The following is a 17,198-nucleotide window of genomic DNA, read 5'->3' as shown; positions in this document are numbered from 1 at the left end:
CTGAAGAGGCGCGGCGGGGCTGGCTGCCGGCCCGGCTCCGCGGGACAGGGGTCTGGCTCTCCTCCGGGCTCCCGGGCGCCCCGGGGGCGCGGTCATGTCCGGAGCCATGAAGTTCAACGGGTACCTGAAGGTGCGGATTGGGGAGGCGGTGGGCCTGCAGCCCACCCGCTGGTCCCTCCGGCACTCGCTCTTCCGCAAGGGCTACCAGCTCTTGGACCCCTATGTCACCGTCAGCGTGGACCAGGTGCGTGTTGGGCAGACCAGCACCAAGCAGAAGACCAACAAACCCACCTATAACGAGGAGTTCTCCGCCACGGTCACCGACGGGCATCAGATCGAGCTGTCCGTCTTCCACGACACCCCCATCGGCTACGATGACTTTGTGGCCAACTGCACCTTGCACTTCCAGGACCTCCTGCGCTCCGCGGGCCCCAGCGACAGCTTCGAGGGCTGGGTGAGTAGCCGCCTGCAGGAGAGCCTGGAGCCGGGCTGCTCTCTGAATGAATGAAGGTGCTCGAAGGTACTCGCGGAGCTGGGGCTTGTCCTTGCACGCCTGTGCTGCAGACGCACGCAGCCCAGCGTGTGTGTCTGCATTTACACAGGTGTAGCTTCATGCATCTGTTTACGCCCCTGTGCTTTAGATTTGCTTAGGCTGCTGGTTCAACTGACTCACTTTGGGACCCTGAGAAGAAAAAGTCTCAGCTGAGGGTCCAGACCCTGTAGCTGAGGGCTGTGAAGTCTCCTCTCTGTAGCTTAGCAGGGAAAAGGCTTGTGACACACAACCAGCACGGTACACCTGCAGGCTCACACGATCCTGCACCTTCCGTCTTTTGCTTTGTGCACAGAGACATACTTGGATACCTGGGCTTGGATGTATTTCTGCTCAGATCTACACATGCTTGCACAATTGTTTGATGTGTGCATGCAAATGACTTTGACTTTTTAACAGAATGGCAGGACTAGTCTTGTGTCTGTTATGTACAATGCTGTGCTGGTTTAACACAGTTTCACTCACAGCAAATTCTAGGTTATTTCCAAGTAGATGTCACTTGCATCCGGCACAGAGAACCTCATCTATGCCTTAGTCCTAATAGTAAATTAAAAGAATAGAACAGGCTCTGAAGTTGTGCTTTTGCTTCCAGTACTGTAAAGGAGGAGGAAGTGACTATTGATCCAGACAGTAGTTTGCTTGAGTGTTAGGTTAAAAAAGAAAAGAGAAGGAGAAAGGCATTTCTTCTGGGTAGAGAAGGTGCAGGAGAGCTGAGAATTTCCGAGGTTAAGGTAGGTATTAACTTTTTGAGGCCAGGAAGTTCAGCACGCGTGGTCAGGTAACCACCACAATGAAATCAGACGTGGAGGAAAGAGAGCTGACACTGTAGAGAACAGATAAGCATCTTGATCGATTGTATCACTGGGGAGATAGCTCGTCCTTTCTGTTCTCAGCCAGTGTCAGTGACTGACATGTAGATTATACCTCTGGGGTGATTACTGGGAAATACCAGTCACAGGATTGATTAATAAGTGTATATTGTTTTAGGTTTTTTTCTTCTTATGGTGTACTTCGGTACCCTATGGATAGGCTTGAGGTTCATACAGTAAAGGTGGTCTCTCTGACAGCCACTGATTTTTGTGTCGGGCAGAGGGATCCAAGCTAGCCTCAAACGAGTTAGCTCAGGTGTTGCTGCTGACAGCACAAAGCAGAGCAGAGTTCACGGGGGTTTGCTCAGTGGGTGCGTACCCAACTGCCCAGGCTGGTTGTGCTGCTGGAGAGAAACTGTTCCTGGGACTTGAGTTAAAACAGTTCTAAATACAGAATGGACCCCTATGGGCCAGGGCAAGGAGCGAGCTCCGGATAGAGAGCTGTGGTTTTGAGGGTTTTCTCTGTGTTTGATTTGCTGGGGGTGTTTCCTCTTGGCTGTTGAGGGAGGCCCTATCCTCTGGGGAGGCTGGAGTCCCAGTCACACTGGGTCTGGCTACAAGTGGGATTGGATTGCTCTGTTGCAAAGGTGGTGGCCTTATTTACATTACAAAAATATCTGTAATAATACTGCCTCTGGTGTGGATGCGTGCATGGCCAGGGCCCACTGTTTATTTCATTTCGTCCATCCAGCAGTGCTGAATTTTTAGGACCAATGCAGTCTGTGGCCTGAAATGCTTGTTTGGTCTTTGGTGAGGGAAAAGTTTCATATACCTGCTGGGTAGGCACGTTTTATGAACTCCCGAACCTGTGTTCAATGGGTACAATGGGGTGGGAAATCAGTGAGTTTAACTACACTGGTGTAAACTGATGTTATATCTGGGCATGTAGACAGAGACTAAGAGCTGCTGCTCTCCTTTTCAGTTAATGTCTAAAAATTAAAACTGGGGTGGATTTAGCAGGGAGTGAGCAAGTGTTTGTCTTCTGTTCCCTTTCTCCTCTCCCCTCCCTTTTGACTTGCTTCGTTAGCATCTCGCATAGCGTGCAGTCAGGATCACATGATGACGGGGAACAGCATCTTGCCCTGATAATTTAATATGTCTTGATAAATCCAGCAAGGCTGTCACGGGGTTTTGTGTAATCAGAAGGATAGGAAATGCTGGTTTGTACTAACCCAAGGTCCATGAACTGCTGGCACGATACAAGACACCACAGGGGATTTGTGGATGATTTGCAACACCTCCACTCTGAAATCCTTCATATTGCCCTTTTTCCTTTCCCCAGAGCAAAAGCACATAGAGGCAAGGAAGGAGTGAATGGAGTGAGGGGAAAGTTGGTGAATCCTCAGAGTTTAACCTGGCTTACACTTTTACTTGGCTGTGCACAGTTTTTCATTTTGGTTTGAAATAGCGTTTTTACATTCAGTTTTCAGAGAGAAGGCCAGCAATATATTGGTAAACTCCAAATGCTCCTTGGATTCCTGACAGCTGAACAGGGCAGGGCAGTTGGCTGCCTCTGCTCTCTGAGCTCTCCTGAGAGCCGAGCTGCTGGGGTTTACCTGGGACAGTCCCTCAGCTCATGTGCTGGCTTACAAGTTTTGGTGTGAGCTCTCAGGCTCATGCTGTTATGTTTATAAACGTGGATTTTCTCCTGCTGGAAAAAAAAAAGTGTTTAGTTGTAACATTGCTCACCACCTCTTGTGAGAACTGTAGGAAGTGTCAGTGAGAGGCAAGTAGGAGCAGTTGGTGTGTAAGCATTGGTGCTTCCCAGATGACTTGCAGGTACATCACTGCAATTATGACCCCAAACACTTATGCAGATGAGTAAGCGTGTGGACGTGAACTGTCTCATCAGTAATGCTTATACATCTGAGTCATCCCACTGGGTACTGGGACAGAGTTCTCTGTGCATGGCTTGCATTGAAATCCATGTTCCAGAAACTCTTCAAAACTGACCCTTTCTCCTCTAACCATTTTGATTGTTTTTGAAAGTCTTTCTAGTAAACACATTGGTATGGTCTGGATATTTTAAAAATTTGCATATTGGTTGTTAAACACATTTGACTAATTTTACACAGATCACATCTGTAAGAGCTTATTAACTTTAAGATCCTTCTCTCTGTTGTTCATTTCTTATATTTACTTGTCAAATTGCAGAGCAGTAGTTTTTATTAATATTGACAGTTAAACGCAGCCTTGCCTTCAGCATGCTTTAATGTAGTTAAAACTGGGCGCGATCTCTCCTGTTACCATGTTCTTTCTGGTAGGCATTTTCCTGTGTGGGTGTGAAATTGTGCAAACCTGAATGGTAGCATTTTACACAGGTGCACATGACCCTGCCAGGTGCAACTCAGTAGAGAATTAAGCTGGCTGCTCACCGAAAGTTATTATGATTTACATCAGGACTGAAACTTGTCTTTTAAAGCATTTGCTTTTGCACTAGCATGTGCTATGATATTTTTACTCAGCATATCCACCTTTAAAAGGTAGTGTCTCCTCTTTAACTGTCTCCGAGTGCAGTATAGGAAGCAGTCATACGTCAGTGAAACAACAGAAATAATTTGGAGTACTGAGTTGTAACTGAAAGGGGCGATGTTTACAATACATAGGATTATTCCTGTGAGTTTTATGTAGTAGCTGAAGGAACTTTTAAGTGTGGGGAAACACTATTTACAGATACTGAACTGCATTGTTAGTGGGGAATTATTTAATTATGATTGTAAAAATTGTTCATCCCTGGGTAAAGATGTCATAATTCTAGAACTTTAACAAGGAGTTAAAATTAAACCTTGATCTTGAAGTAGCAAATTATCAGAGTATACCAAAGGAAATTAGATAACAGATGGACTACAAGATTAATGAGCCAGTTGCAACTTCCTGATGAGTTTGTTATCATTTGCTCATGTGTGCAGGAAGAGATTAAGACAATTCTCATGAATTCCTTAGCTTGAGCTCTTTCACCTGTATATTTTTTATGATTTTTTTTTTCTTTAAGGCAAAAAGAATTATATTTTACCCATGTTTATATGCAATTGTATTTATTAAATGTTAAATTGAATAGGTAAAGGAGAATGCAGCTTCTTCCCCAGAGCATCATGACCTTGGCAGAGAGCCAGGGTGCTGGAAGTCAGATAGGATATGGTTGATTTTTGTTTTGACTCCTGCTTTACTTCAGAGTGTTCTTCAGGTGGGCAAAACTTTCATCAGGAAGCCAAAAATACTTTATACCTGTTGGCAGGATTTTGTGATGCAGTATTTTGTGTCTGCATCAGCCTGTGCCCACCTGTAGCAATGGACTTGTTGAGTGGAAGTAAAGTGGAAGAATGAGGTTGTTGAGTGGAAGTAAACGGTGGTTTCTTCCATAGGGCAGTAGCAGGCTGAGATAAAGAGCAATAGCAATCTGTCCATATGATTTCTGTTTCCATGCACATGGCAACCATGTACATAGCGCAGATCTGTGATCTGTGTGAAGGTCATGCTGCACATTAACTTCAAACTAGACTTGAATAAATGAGTGCACCCTCAGTAAGTTTTCAGACGACACCAAGTTGGGTGGGAGTGTTGATCAGCTCGAGGGTAGGGAGGCTCTGCAGAGAGACCTGGACAGGCTGGAGCCATGGGCTGAGCCCAGCTGGAGGAGTTTCAATAAGGCCAAATGCTGGGGGCTGCCCTTGGGCCACAACAACCCCCAGCAGCGCTACAGGCTTGGGGAGGAGTGGCTGGAGAGCTGCCAGTCAGAGAGGGACCTGGGGGGGTTGATTGACAGCTGGCTGAACATCGATTCCTGTGTTCAGTTTTGGGCCCCTCACTACAAAAAGGCCATTGAATGACTTGAGCATGTCCAGAGAAGGGCAACGGAGCTGGTGCAGGGTCTGGAGCACAGGTCGTACGGGGAGCGGCTGAGGGAATTGGGGGGGTTTAGTCTGGAGAAGAGGAGGCTGAGGGGAGACCTCATCGCCCTCTACAGCTCCCTGACAGGAGGGTGCGGAGAGCTGGGGATGAGCCTCTTTAACCAAGTAATAAGCGATAGGACAAGAGGGAATGGCCTCAAGTTGCCCCAGGGAAGGTTTAGACTGGATATTAGGAAGTATTTCTTTACAGAATGGGTTGTTAGGGTTGGAATGGGCTGCCCAGGGAGGTGGTGGAGTCCCCGTCCCTGGAGGGGTTCAAGAGTCATGTTGACATAGCTCAGAGGGATATGGTGTAGTTGAGAATGGTCAGTGCTAGGTTAATGGTTGGACTGGATGATCTTCAAGGTCTTTTTCCAACCTAGATGATTCTGTGATTCTGTAAGCTCCTTCCCTATTTCTTGATAAGTTTTAAGTCATTTCTGTAATTATTGTTACTGATATGCAGTTACTATGTTGAATAGGAATAGAGGAGAGAAACACCCACTGCAGAAGGTAAGGTGGCTTTTGAAAGCTACCAGAATTTTGTCTTCTGTTTCTTTTCTTTAGCATAAAGCTGTCTGTTGGCCCTACAAACAAACCCTTCAGAATGCCAGCAGAGTTCCATGCACCAAGGCTACCGAAGAGTGCCCTGCAGCCTAAAACAAAGGCTGTAATAAATAAAGGAAAAATTGGTTGCTGTTTGTCAGGTATTAAATAATCCTGGGGCGTGTGATGCTAATAACAGTTTTACTGATCAAGGCAGTTGAGAACGACTGTGTCACGAAGGGCTGCACAGTTACCTCCCTGTTTCAGCATCTGAAGTTGAGCTAGTTAGGAGTCCTATTTCTCGTTCATCCATGAGCTCCTCCCCAGTAAATGGCCTATCTGGCAACTGTGAGCATCCTTGCAGACAGCATAGGCATTTTGCTGAAGAGTGTGTTACCCTGGATAGGTCAAAGCACGGGAAGAGCCAATTTCCAGTAGTCAGAGCCACTGGGATGCCAGTAGTGGTCTGTGGGACTAGAATTCATGCCCTGGCTTTGAATTGGGTACAGCAGAATATGAGTTTGGCTGTCCTTCACGCAGCTGTGTGCCTGGTCCTGCTGCAGTACCATCTTTATAGTGTGTTCCTTGGTTTATTCTTCCACAGCTATGTCTTGAGAACTGTTGCTTTGATGCTGTTGGAGTTGGGAAGGCTTCTGGGAACGCTGGAGACGTGAGTGGGAGAGGACCACGCTTTTCCACCCAGTGCAGTTTGGCTGGTATAGGCTGTGGAAGTATCACTGCTTCTCTTTCCCTGGCTGCAAGCAGCCACTGGGCCAAAAGACCCCACTGGAAGGTACTCAATTCGTCCGGTTCCACAACACAGTGGGCACATATGTTTCTAGCTGGAGCCTGGTCCACTCCCTACACAGCTGGCTTGTCAGCCAGCGCTGCCTTTGCCTGCCAGCCCGTGCACCGGCGCTTTGGCTCTCCGGCTTGGTGGCAGCTTCTTGGCATGGGGTGAAGCGGGCAGCAGGGAGAGGCCCCAGCTCGTATAGTCACACAAGGTTTTCTGGAGTTGTTTGTCGAAGCTGTTGCTACTGTGGCTGCTGGGGTGTGGGGTTGACTTTGATGCTAGGGTTAGCTTTCTGTTTCTGCTGCTGCCTGTTGCTCAGCTGGTGGTGTTGCCACTGAATTACCTACAAGCACTGGTAAGAGGGAGAGGGGGCAGGACAAGGGTTGATGCCTGTGTCTCCTTCAGCAGTGTTTATCATGTCAGAAGAAGCTCCTGAGGGTGTTTGTAGACCCATGCCCCCAGCCCTCAGGTTGTTCTTTTCTGAGAGATTGCATGCAGAGGAGGAGGAGTGGGCCAGAGAGGTGACCGCAGCACAAGTGAGCCCAGCACCCCAGGAAGCTCTGTCCCCAGCCCTGCTCTCTGCACTATGTGGGCCTCACCTCACTCTGTTCACATTTTTATATTTAGCTTTTACCACAGGTCTTTCTGTAAAAATGCATTTCATCCAGACTGTCTGAGGCTTTCTGTTTAGAGTATGTTCTGAGTAATGATTTGGTTTCTGGCCATTTTGAGCTTATAGGCAATAAACTGCAGAAAAGATTGTCAAGGGGGCTGTTTAAGCTATTGAAATGCCATTAGAAAGTCTACTGATTTACAGCGTAATTCAATATGAAAGCATATCCCTTACTGAAGTGAATAAGACTCTCGCCCTTTCTTTGCAAACTATTAAAGCTCCTTTGATGTTTTAGGCTTGATTGTAGCTATTGTGCTTTGCTAATACAATCAAGAAATTGGGGACCTTTTGTGTAACCATGGAGAAAAAGACAAACAGAAGAGTTATCAAGTGGAATGAGGTTTTGGCAGCTTTTGTAAAGAATCCTGGATTGGGCATTGCAACTTCTTGCCTCCCAAATCTCAGCCTATTTAGGCATGCAGTTAATTTATGTCAAACCGTGCTACAGACCTAATTTCTTCTGGAGACAGTGAGCAATCTTTGTTCTGATTGCTTATTCCACCCCTGCATTATTTGCGGGGCCATGCAGTGAGCAAGGCTGGAGTCCTGGATAACTAACCTGGTGTTGTGTAGTGATGGAGCTCACCAGGTGATTGTTCCTCTCCCGAGCCATGCCCTTGATTGCGCTGGTACAAGAAGCCCTGACTGGTTGCGAGAGCAAGACTTGCTTTATAATTATATCAAAGATAGCAAATGTATGTCTAAAACAAAGTACATCCTGAAGCGTCCAATTAATGTTGCTGAGCCACTCAGGGTAAGCCAGACAAATGACTTAAATTTCTGCAATGCCAATGATATTTTTAAATTCTTTGATATCATGAGATGTTTTCATCACTCAGGGAAGTCAATTGCTGAGGAAACCATTGTGCTTTATTTTGAAAGGCAGCGCAATGAACAGATGTAAGCCAGGCTTTGTTGAGTTAGTGTAGTGCTGTGCAAGAACAGTGCTGCTGATGTTCAGTGCTAAAATCTCAGCATCTGTGCTGGGCCCAAGGTGATGGAAAAAATTGCTTTTTCACTGCCTCTGTGAGGCCTTGTGTGCCCTTGTGCTCTTGTTACGCTAGACCAGAGGCATCTAATTGATGACCAGATCTTTCCCACTGGCCTGCCAGAGCAGTTTTATGAGCTGATGGCCCGCTCCCTGCTTTTCTCTTTCCTGGGGGTCTTCAGGTGTGGGGCAGGGGACAGGTTGCAGGCAGAAGAGTTGTTCTGGAAGCTGCCAGCTTGGTTTTGGTCACCATTTTCCTTGTGGGACCCGCTGCATCTCCAGAAGACCTCGTGCTCTCTAGCCCACCGGTGATCTGTGTCCTGATGGAGGGGTGCAGCCCTCAAGATGGGCTGATGCATCAAGATGCATCTGCAGCAGACAGGGGATGCGTCTTGTCTGTGACAGATGGATGTCACACCCGGGGTTCTCTCCTCTGAGTGCCGCCTTGCAAAGCAATGAAGCCCAGCCTGGGAAGAATGGCAGCCCTGGGCTGCACAGACACAGGGCATTTGGGACCTCAGGTCTGGGATAAGATTTCAGCTTGTCCACGGTCCCTCCTTGTTGCCGGATGGGAGTTTCTGTGCTCCATTATACGGTGTAGACCTTGTTGGCACAGCTTGAACTGGAGTAAGAGCGTGCTGCTATGACTGCAGTTACCCGTGAGCTTTGCCAATACAGAAAAATGTGGACAGGGGAGGAGGGAAGGGAGTGCGAACCTGTAGATGACGTTACATAAAGACTTTTTCTTGGTGTTCACCTGCCAAGTTTCGTAAGTATTGAGTTTCATGAGTGAGTTGATTGTATTTGTATCAGTGATACGGTGGCAGCTCTCCAGACTCCTTCCAGGAGAGGTCTCCTTGCTGTTGAACAGACAGGAGATGAAGTAGTGGTGCAGGAACAAAAGTTGGGCAGCTTTGGTAGCTAAATTCAGTTTGTGAGATGGGAGATAGATTACTTATTCTATTTTTTTTTTAAATGAACATGACAATGCTCTGTAGGCCTTAGTGGAATCTTTTTTTTTACTTTTTTTTTTACTTTTTATTGCAATACAGATATGCCTGTCAAAAGGAGGAGAGGAGGAAAAAATACGTCCATGCAAGACATGTTTCTAAACATGTGATTTGGTGCATAAGTATTACATGTCTGCTGTGCATTTAAAAAAAAAAAAAGATAAAATAATTTGCAGTGTGAAATCACTTTACAGATCAGCAGAGCCCTGTAATCTCTCAGATAGAGGCGAGTGAGGGAGAGGATGTGAGAAACAGGCTGCGTATCTGTGCTGTCCCAGGACATTACACGTAATAGTAAGAATTACACTGACAGGTTGTAGTTCCACATCTGAACACTAAGATGTTTTTCCTGCCTTTGCTTCATATGTTTAGTATCAGCTATCCTCAGAGGCAGGAGTTTGACTTGTCAGCTGGTCTGATTTGTTCTGAAAAAGCAGCTCATACCTTCCTACAGCACTTCTGGTTTCTAGCCTTCTCTTTGGCCTGCTCTGTGGTTTCTGTTTTTCCTTTGCGTGTTTCTTATTTTTTTCTTTAGGTTTTTGTCATTGGTCTCCATTTTAGCAAAGTACTGTATTTTGTGGTTTTTTTCTTAATTAAATTTTACCCTGTCATGTAAGAAAGACATCACTTGTAAATTAAAGTCTTCATGTTCATCTCCACTTGCTTTAGTATCTTAAACCTCCTATGGTAGCAATGTTTGGTCTTAGTTTGGAAATCTTTTTATTGCTTTTGGATAGAAAATACTTGCCATCATTCAGTTTTATAGATGCTGTCGTAAGTTCAAGCAGGGACCAGTCATAACTGTGCCGAGTGCTGTAGGTATGAGTCAGAGAGAGATGTACACTGTCAGAAAGATCATTTAGGGTTGTGTCAGTTTGCTGGAGCTGGCTGGCTCTATGGTCTGGATAGGAACGAGGGTGACAGTTTTACTGTGACAGTAAAAATCAGCATGGGATATCTGTAAGTATCTGACAAAACAAGTGCAAATAAATGCTGTCTCTGATAGCATTGGAGTTGGCTTGTCTATGTGTGAGTTAGTTTCTAGAGTGATTCTCTCCACCTAGACTGGTCAGTGTGCTCATCCTGTACTAAATGTATTAATTCTGGGCTAAGATCCTTCAAAATAACGACAGTCTTCTAGATCAAGAACAATTAATGAAAGACTAACTTAACCTCTGTGAATTCCTACTTTGTCCTGCATTTATTTTCCTTGGTAAATAAGGCCATATAGCTTGGGTTTTTTTCCCAGGATTGAAGAGCAGCGGAAAAATATGTAGTTCAAAGTGTTGAAATTTGGGGATTGATTTAATTAATGTTTTCTTCTATCTCCTCCTTTAATCTTTTAAAATTTAAATGCTTTAAATCTGAAAAAGAGAGGGAGAAACTTTTCACACAGTGGGGCCCAATTCTTGTCCTTTCCTCACATGTCGACTGGCACACTCTGTGAGAAGCTGCTCTCCATACCTCACTTCTTTCTGGCATCTATTTTTTAATAACACTGATGTGGAAGTTGTCTTCCTCCTTTCTTACTTGTAAAATGTCACTGTAAAAAGTGTGTCTTCTGTGAGATTTCAGCAGAATAAGAGCCTGGTGCTTGACTCTGCTTTTGCTTGCCAGGTTTACATCGGCGAATTCCCAACAGCATCGATGGAGTTACACTGCCAGCTCTGCACTGGTCTAATTGGGAGAAGAACTGGACACATTTCCTTCCTCCTTCTTGCATGCAAAAAGGGTTTATAATGATGGCTGGGTCGTACATTATTTATTGTGCACGGTGAGTGCTCATGGAGCTCCGAGAAAGAGGAAGGAATTTGCTTCTGCGCAATGAGTTTATTATCTAGGTCATTCACAGACTGAGGCATCTAACATTAATATATTCAATGAAAATTTATTCTGTAAGGCATTTGCTCCTGAGACTGGAAGAAAATATAACCATGTGAGGAAAATGTTGCTGTGCGGTCCATATCCATGGTGGGATTTCTTGTCGAAGCTACTCAGTTGGAACACAATAATACAAAAGATACAGTGGTGTCAAATATTCAGGGTGAACCTCTATCTCCTAACAGGCCTTTGTGGGAGTATTGCTGTTGATAATCAGTTTGCAAGATGGAGCCCCACGCCTATCACTTCGTTATTTATTTACTTAATAACAGTAAAAAGTAAAGAGGAGCTTTGGGTACTCCCACAAGAATCATTCACAAGACAAACTTATGAGGGAAGGTGGCTTGTTGGAGATTGTTAGAAATGACTTTACAGTCAGTTTCCTTTCTTAGAAGTTTCAGCCTCTTATTCCTGCCAGGGACTACTGATGATAGCTTACAGAACTATGCTAGGAAAAAATACTGGTTTATTAAATATTTCATAACATAGTGAGATGTAATTGTGGTGGTTTAGTAGCTACTATACAAGCAACTAAGCCAGCTTCCTCTCAAAAATTTGCCCCTGTTCTAATAACCCCATCAGTACTTAATGATAATAACTCATTTTGACCACATTTGCAAATAATTATCTCAAGTAACATTTGCCAGTAAATATGGTAAAATCTTTCCCCATTTTCTCGGTTCTAGGAAGGAACATATTTCACTTTCCTTTGTAAAATCATGCTGAGTGGTTTTTGGTCTGAGCCTAGAAGAGCATCAAGTTCATTGTGCTCATATCCAAGAAGGGAGCAAGTTCTAGAGCTGCGCTAGAGAGCCCAGACAGTAGGGGGCTATGATGCAGACAAAAGAAATGAGCAGCAATGTTGCAGATGTGGCTTCTCTCGTTCCAAATCTCTATAGGTTGAGGCTAAGATCTCTAGCTCTCTCTGAAGGACATTGGGACCCCCACATTTACTGTTATGGTGCTGTCTCTTGATTCGTGGAAATAAAAGACTCTACAACTCAAATAGAGTTATAAAGCAGGTATGTTTACTCCAGCGCCAGGGTGCAAGGGGATCTCTCCACAAAACTTGCACACCCACCGCACATTTTACCAAAAACTTATAGAGTGTGGATATCCATATTCATTGGATTATGTAACACAAACATACATATGCATGAGTAGGGCTGGGTTAGTTAGGCTGATGTCAGCAGTTTGTCATCCTTGCACCTGCGCATTGCCTCCTGGTGGGCATCTTCAGGGGTCTTTGGGAGGAAGGCTCGTAGTCTTTCTCACTTGTTTTTTTCCCTGAAGCATGTGCAGATTCTCTTGGCCAATTTATTGAATAACAAGAGTGTCTTTCAGACGGTTTACTTTCTGTCTTATCTAAGAGAACCAATAGAACTTCTACCATTTGTATATGGCTGTCTTTACTCATTAGCAAAATTCCAACTAGTTTAGAGCCACCTGTTACTCAAGGCCAAAAGTATAATACTTTGCTGAACATTGTAATCCTTGGTAGGTTTTCACAGTGAACTGCTTTGTTTTGATGAACACAGTAGTCCTTGGTAAAATTCCACAGAACAGTCTGGGCAAGCAGGATTCTTAGCAATATTTAAAAAAATACTATAACTTGCTATAAGTAAGTAAATAAGTTGCTAAGCAGTTTTCTATAAGTAAATAAATCTCAAAACAAGTAATCATTTCTCTGTATCACTCTGCAGGCCATATCTCACTGTATCCAAATCCTTAGGGTTTGTCATCATCTTGGAGTGACAGTGTTGAAATGGTGAGGAAACTCTTGGATTCTGGAGTGTCTGGCAGGCGCTGGAATAGCACATCAAAAATTCAGGATATGTTGCACATCCTCACAGAACAGTTTTCAGCCCCTTGTAGACAAAATACATTCATGTGCTAGTACAGATGAAACCCTTTTCATTTGGGCTAATGCTTACAAAGTCATCCAGACTAGGAATGGGGTTTGTGTTTAACCACAGCAGGCTTGTGATTTGTGAGCTCTAGCAGCTTGTACAGGGCAGATCTAAGAGGACACCCAGCAGGTTTTTGTCCTTCACTGTCCCATGGACAGTTGCTGTGGCAGCAGGAGAGGTAGAGTGCTTCCTGCTCATGTCTCTGCTTCTCGTCTACCCCATTTCACAGCCAAGCGTCCTAAATAAAGCATCCGTCAAAGACCGAAGGAGTTAATGTGGTGGGCTGTGAACTGTGGTTTTGGAGTTGTGCGACAGCGGTGTCCATCCTCCTGCGTTTGCAGAGGAGTGGTGATGCCTGGAAGAAAAGTGGGGGAAAACTCACGGGGGGGGTGTGCGTGTGTTTAGGTACAGTAATCTCATTTTGATTAAAGCTTGATACCAAGATGGCTTTTTCCTGTATTTTATATCTACTGAAGAACTTTGTTAATGATTTATCAGTTCATAACCAATCCTATGCTCTTCCCAGCAGTTAACTACAACACTGTTCGACATACACAGAGCCCCTCTCTGATGTTAGTTACCTAAGCTCCACTGAAGGGGTATTGAAAGCTGTGTCTTTTAGCTTGTCTTGGCTGAGCAGTTGCTGAGTGTGGCTGCACATCTGCAGGAGTGCAGGATGTTAATGCTTGTGTAGAAATGGCTGGAACGTGTGTGTGTTGTAGGACGGACGACACAATGCACACTCAGTTCTTGCTTAGCGCTATGTGTAACAAGGATAAATCCCTTTAGCTGGTTGTGTTTCCTCTGGTTACTGCTTTGTTGGGTAAAACTTAGAATTAAGAACTTTAGAGCTCCAGAATTTTAGAAGAACCTTAGAGTGGAGAATTGTAGCTATATCCAAAATCATCAGGTAGTTCATTTTAGAATTGCACTCTTCTGACTTTATCAAGAATAAAATTGTAGGCTCTGGGTGGATTTCTTCAAAGAGAAGCAATGATTGTTCAAGTTATCACATGTTTTGGCTTGTGTGGATGCAATCTCAGAAGTTTTCTGATGTGTCCTTGCAAGCTTGTCATTTCCCTTTGTCGTAGAGAGAGAAGCGTGATTAATACGAGGTCAGTGGATTTACTTCTATATATAAATAAGCTTACTACAAATAAACTTGCCTCAGCGATGGATATGCAGTACTCATTGTTTTTAAGCAATGCTGCTTCTTATTTTAGTAACATTTTGGAAGCGCCTGTTCCTGTTTTGAACATGAACCTTAGGTGAGAAAAGAGTAACTGGGGCTTGTTGGTTTTAAATAACCGTTGGTACCCCTGTGCTTGGCTCCTGAAAGAATCTTCCTGACCTTGAAAAAGCTCATTAACATTTTCTCAGCATAAGTTTTATGGTTCATTTCTAGATTGACTAAACAGTCTCCTTATGTTAATAGTCCTGGGCATATGAAATTTTATTTGCAGAGAAATGTGAGTTTGTTGTTTGTGTGTGGTGGGTTTTTTTTTTTTTTAATCATCTGCACAAAAATACTCTTTTATCCGTGCCTGATATTTTTTTTCACTGTCAACAATAAGAACAGAACCCTTTTATTTTTTTTTCTTTTAAATTTATATATTTTTAGCCAGTAAATGGGTAGTTGCAAAATCCTGTACACCTATAGTATTTATTCTTACTCCATCTCTAACAATATTAAGCAACTATTTCCACAGAAACAGTGATCTTTACAATAGACAGTGTTGTGGCTTGCTTCAAAGCCACAGTTGGAACATGTAGGTGTTTGAAGAGTACCAGATCTTTCCGTCTATCACTGTGAATTTTCCAGTGGGTCATTACTTGTTCAGACTTTCTATCTCAGTACCCGAAACCACCCCAGTGCTTCATATTACCGTGTGTGGTAATGTTGCAGAAGCCTTTCAAGTGCTAGTGGGTTGCAAGAGGAATCTTTTGGATTCATAAAAAGCCGAAACTGATGGTGCAGTTGTGGTGATGATCTAGCCAGCAGCTCCAATGCAGTTTAGGATCTAACTCTGCACTTCTGTAATCTTATCTAGGGCTCTTTCATTATCATGCATATTAGGAGAGAACAGCCTTAGGTGTTTTATGATAATTCTTAGGGGACTGCCTTTGTAAGAGATCAGTTAATTGGATGTATGGTAGTTATGAGAGGGACTGCATCTCTTTCATTTTCTTCCCCCCAAGGTTGTTACTGAGCATCCTGCTTGTACAGAGAGGAACTGTCTGACTGACTTCTTGGCTTTATATTACAGGGCTCGGTAAACCTTAAAGAAGGGAAGTTATTTGATTTTAGTTTGAAAGAAGATAAATGCTGTCCAGGGTATTTCAGTCCTTGGCTGGTGAAAACTTTCTGGTTAAGGTTATAAGATTAAAGTTGACTAAAAAGACTAAAATTGATGTGACTTTTCCTGGAATGAATAAAACTTTGCTTTGGAAATCAAGGTAGCATATTCCCCCCTCAGCAAGGGCTTTTTGTCAACGGGAAGAGGAGGAGGAGCATGAAGTCCACATTAGCAGTACCACCCAGGCAGGGAAGCACTTTTCTCCATAAGGGAATTTATACTTTTAAGCGTATTAGTTAGTGGCTTGGAGTTAAAAGCATGTGTGTTTGTAATACAAAGCACATGCAACACTGGCTGTGGCACAAAAAAATACCAGGCCAGGCCTTCCATTCACAAAGAAACATATTATTTATCAAGGAGGGAACATGACAACAGTTGTCCTAAATATGATGGCCTTGTAACAGAGCCTATCCTGCTCTTGGCTTACCTAGGATTGTCATGTGCTTGGACTTGTGTTGATCCCCAGCAAAATCTCTGTTTGAAAAGAACATTTATCTGCAGCTTTGCAGATGTTGATGTTGAGCTTCGGGTGGGAAATGTGGTCGGCATCAGGTAACGCTGTCAATTGACATGTGAACAAAACCACTCCAACCATGTTCTGACCTTTTCCTCTACAGACCCTTTCAGGATCCACCACACTTTTTTTTTTTAATTCAAGGTATATCTTGGCCACATTGGTTAAGAAGTGCTTCCTTATCTTGAAACCACACTTTGGAAAGGGAAAAAGAGATATTGAAAGGGGAAATACATGACAACATACTGTTGGTAGACGCCAGCAAGCTGCCTGTCAGCTTGCAGTTTCATGCAAACCCCAGAAGTGCCTTCTCCTTCAGATGGAGGCAGATGGCTGGCTCAGCTGAACAGCATACCCCAGTGGCACGGCATCTTGTCACCCATCCGCCGGACTGGAGAAGCCTGGAGACTGATGCTTTTCAGCTCCTTCCTGTCTCAACTCAATTGCTGGAGTCACAGCTATGATTTTATTGTCACAAGTGGGTAGTGAGATCATCTCTCTCATGAGGTAGATGAGGAAAACTGTAATCACAGACTTGGTGGGACTAAAAATTACTTGGTCTTGGACAGTCTGTCTCTTATTGCAGTGCTTGGCTTCAGGATTTCGGGACTTTTTTTTTTCCTAATCCTCTCTCTACTACAACCCAGGGTCCTTCACTATGAAGAACCTGATGTATGCACCCTTTTTTTTTAAACTGCTGTTTTACAGAAATATTTTTATTGTACTCTGTTCCCTCTCTCCCACCGAAAAATCCCAAAACTTGAAACACAAAAACAAACCCACGAACAAAAACCACTATACAAATAGGATATGATCTAACTTGGCAAAGCAAGTGTTGGCAATGGGTACAGGGTGTTGTCAGCTGCGTACTGGATCCCAACCTACATTCTTTGTGCTTCATGAAGACTTGACTGTGACTCCCAGCACTGGACCTTGTGGGATTAGAGCAGAGACGTGAGCGGTAACATCTGCAGACCAGGAGTAAGCATCATACCTTCAGGAATGCTGGGGGTGTGCATGACTTGGCACTCCTTTTTTTTTTTTTTTTTTTTTTTTTTTTAACAATGATGGTATTGCAGACTGAGGCTAAGTAACTTCCCCCTTATGCCTTTCCAGCTAAAGGGATGCCTGGGAAGGATGGTTACTATTGATATTTTTGCAGGTACAGAATTATCCACCCAGGGATATTGACTTGTGATGTTTTCAGCCAGCTCTTGTGC

The 17,198-nt window shown here is 44.0% G+C and overlaps 1 protein-coding gene across 1 annotated transcript in view; it reads left to right on the top strand.

Annotated features, from left to right (window-relative positions):
• The first annotated feature begins 6 nt into the window (after positions 1 to 6).
• The window catches only part of PRKCH (protein kinase C eta), a 120,475-nt gene continuing 103,283 nt past the window's right edge, over positions 7 to 17,198 (top strand). The window contains exon 1 of the mRNA XM_026849361.1: positions 7 to 454. Within this exon, the coding sequence (XP_026705162.1) occupies positions 95 to 454 (360 nt within the window). The 5' untranslated portion in view covers positions 7 to 94. The remainder of the gene's footprint in view (positions 455 to 17,198) is intronic.

The sequence above is a fragment of the Athene cunicularia genome, assembly GCF_003259725.1.
Source record: "Athene cunicularia isolate RWA chromosome 5 unlocalized genomic scaffold, athCun1 chr5_part1, whole genome shotgun sequence".
Lineage (NCBI taxonomy): Eukaryota > Metazoa > Chordata > Aves > Strigiformes > Strigidae > Athene > Athene cunicularia.
This window is presented reverse-complemented; position numbering and strand designations above follow the sequence as displayed.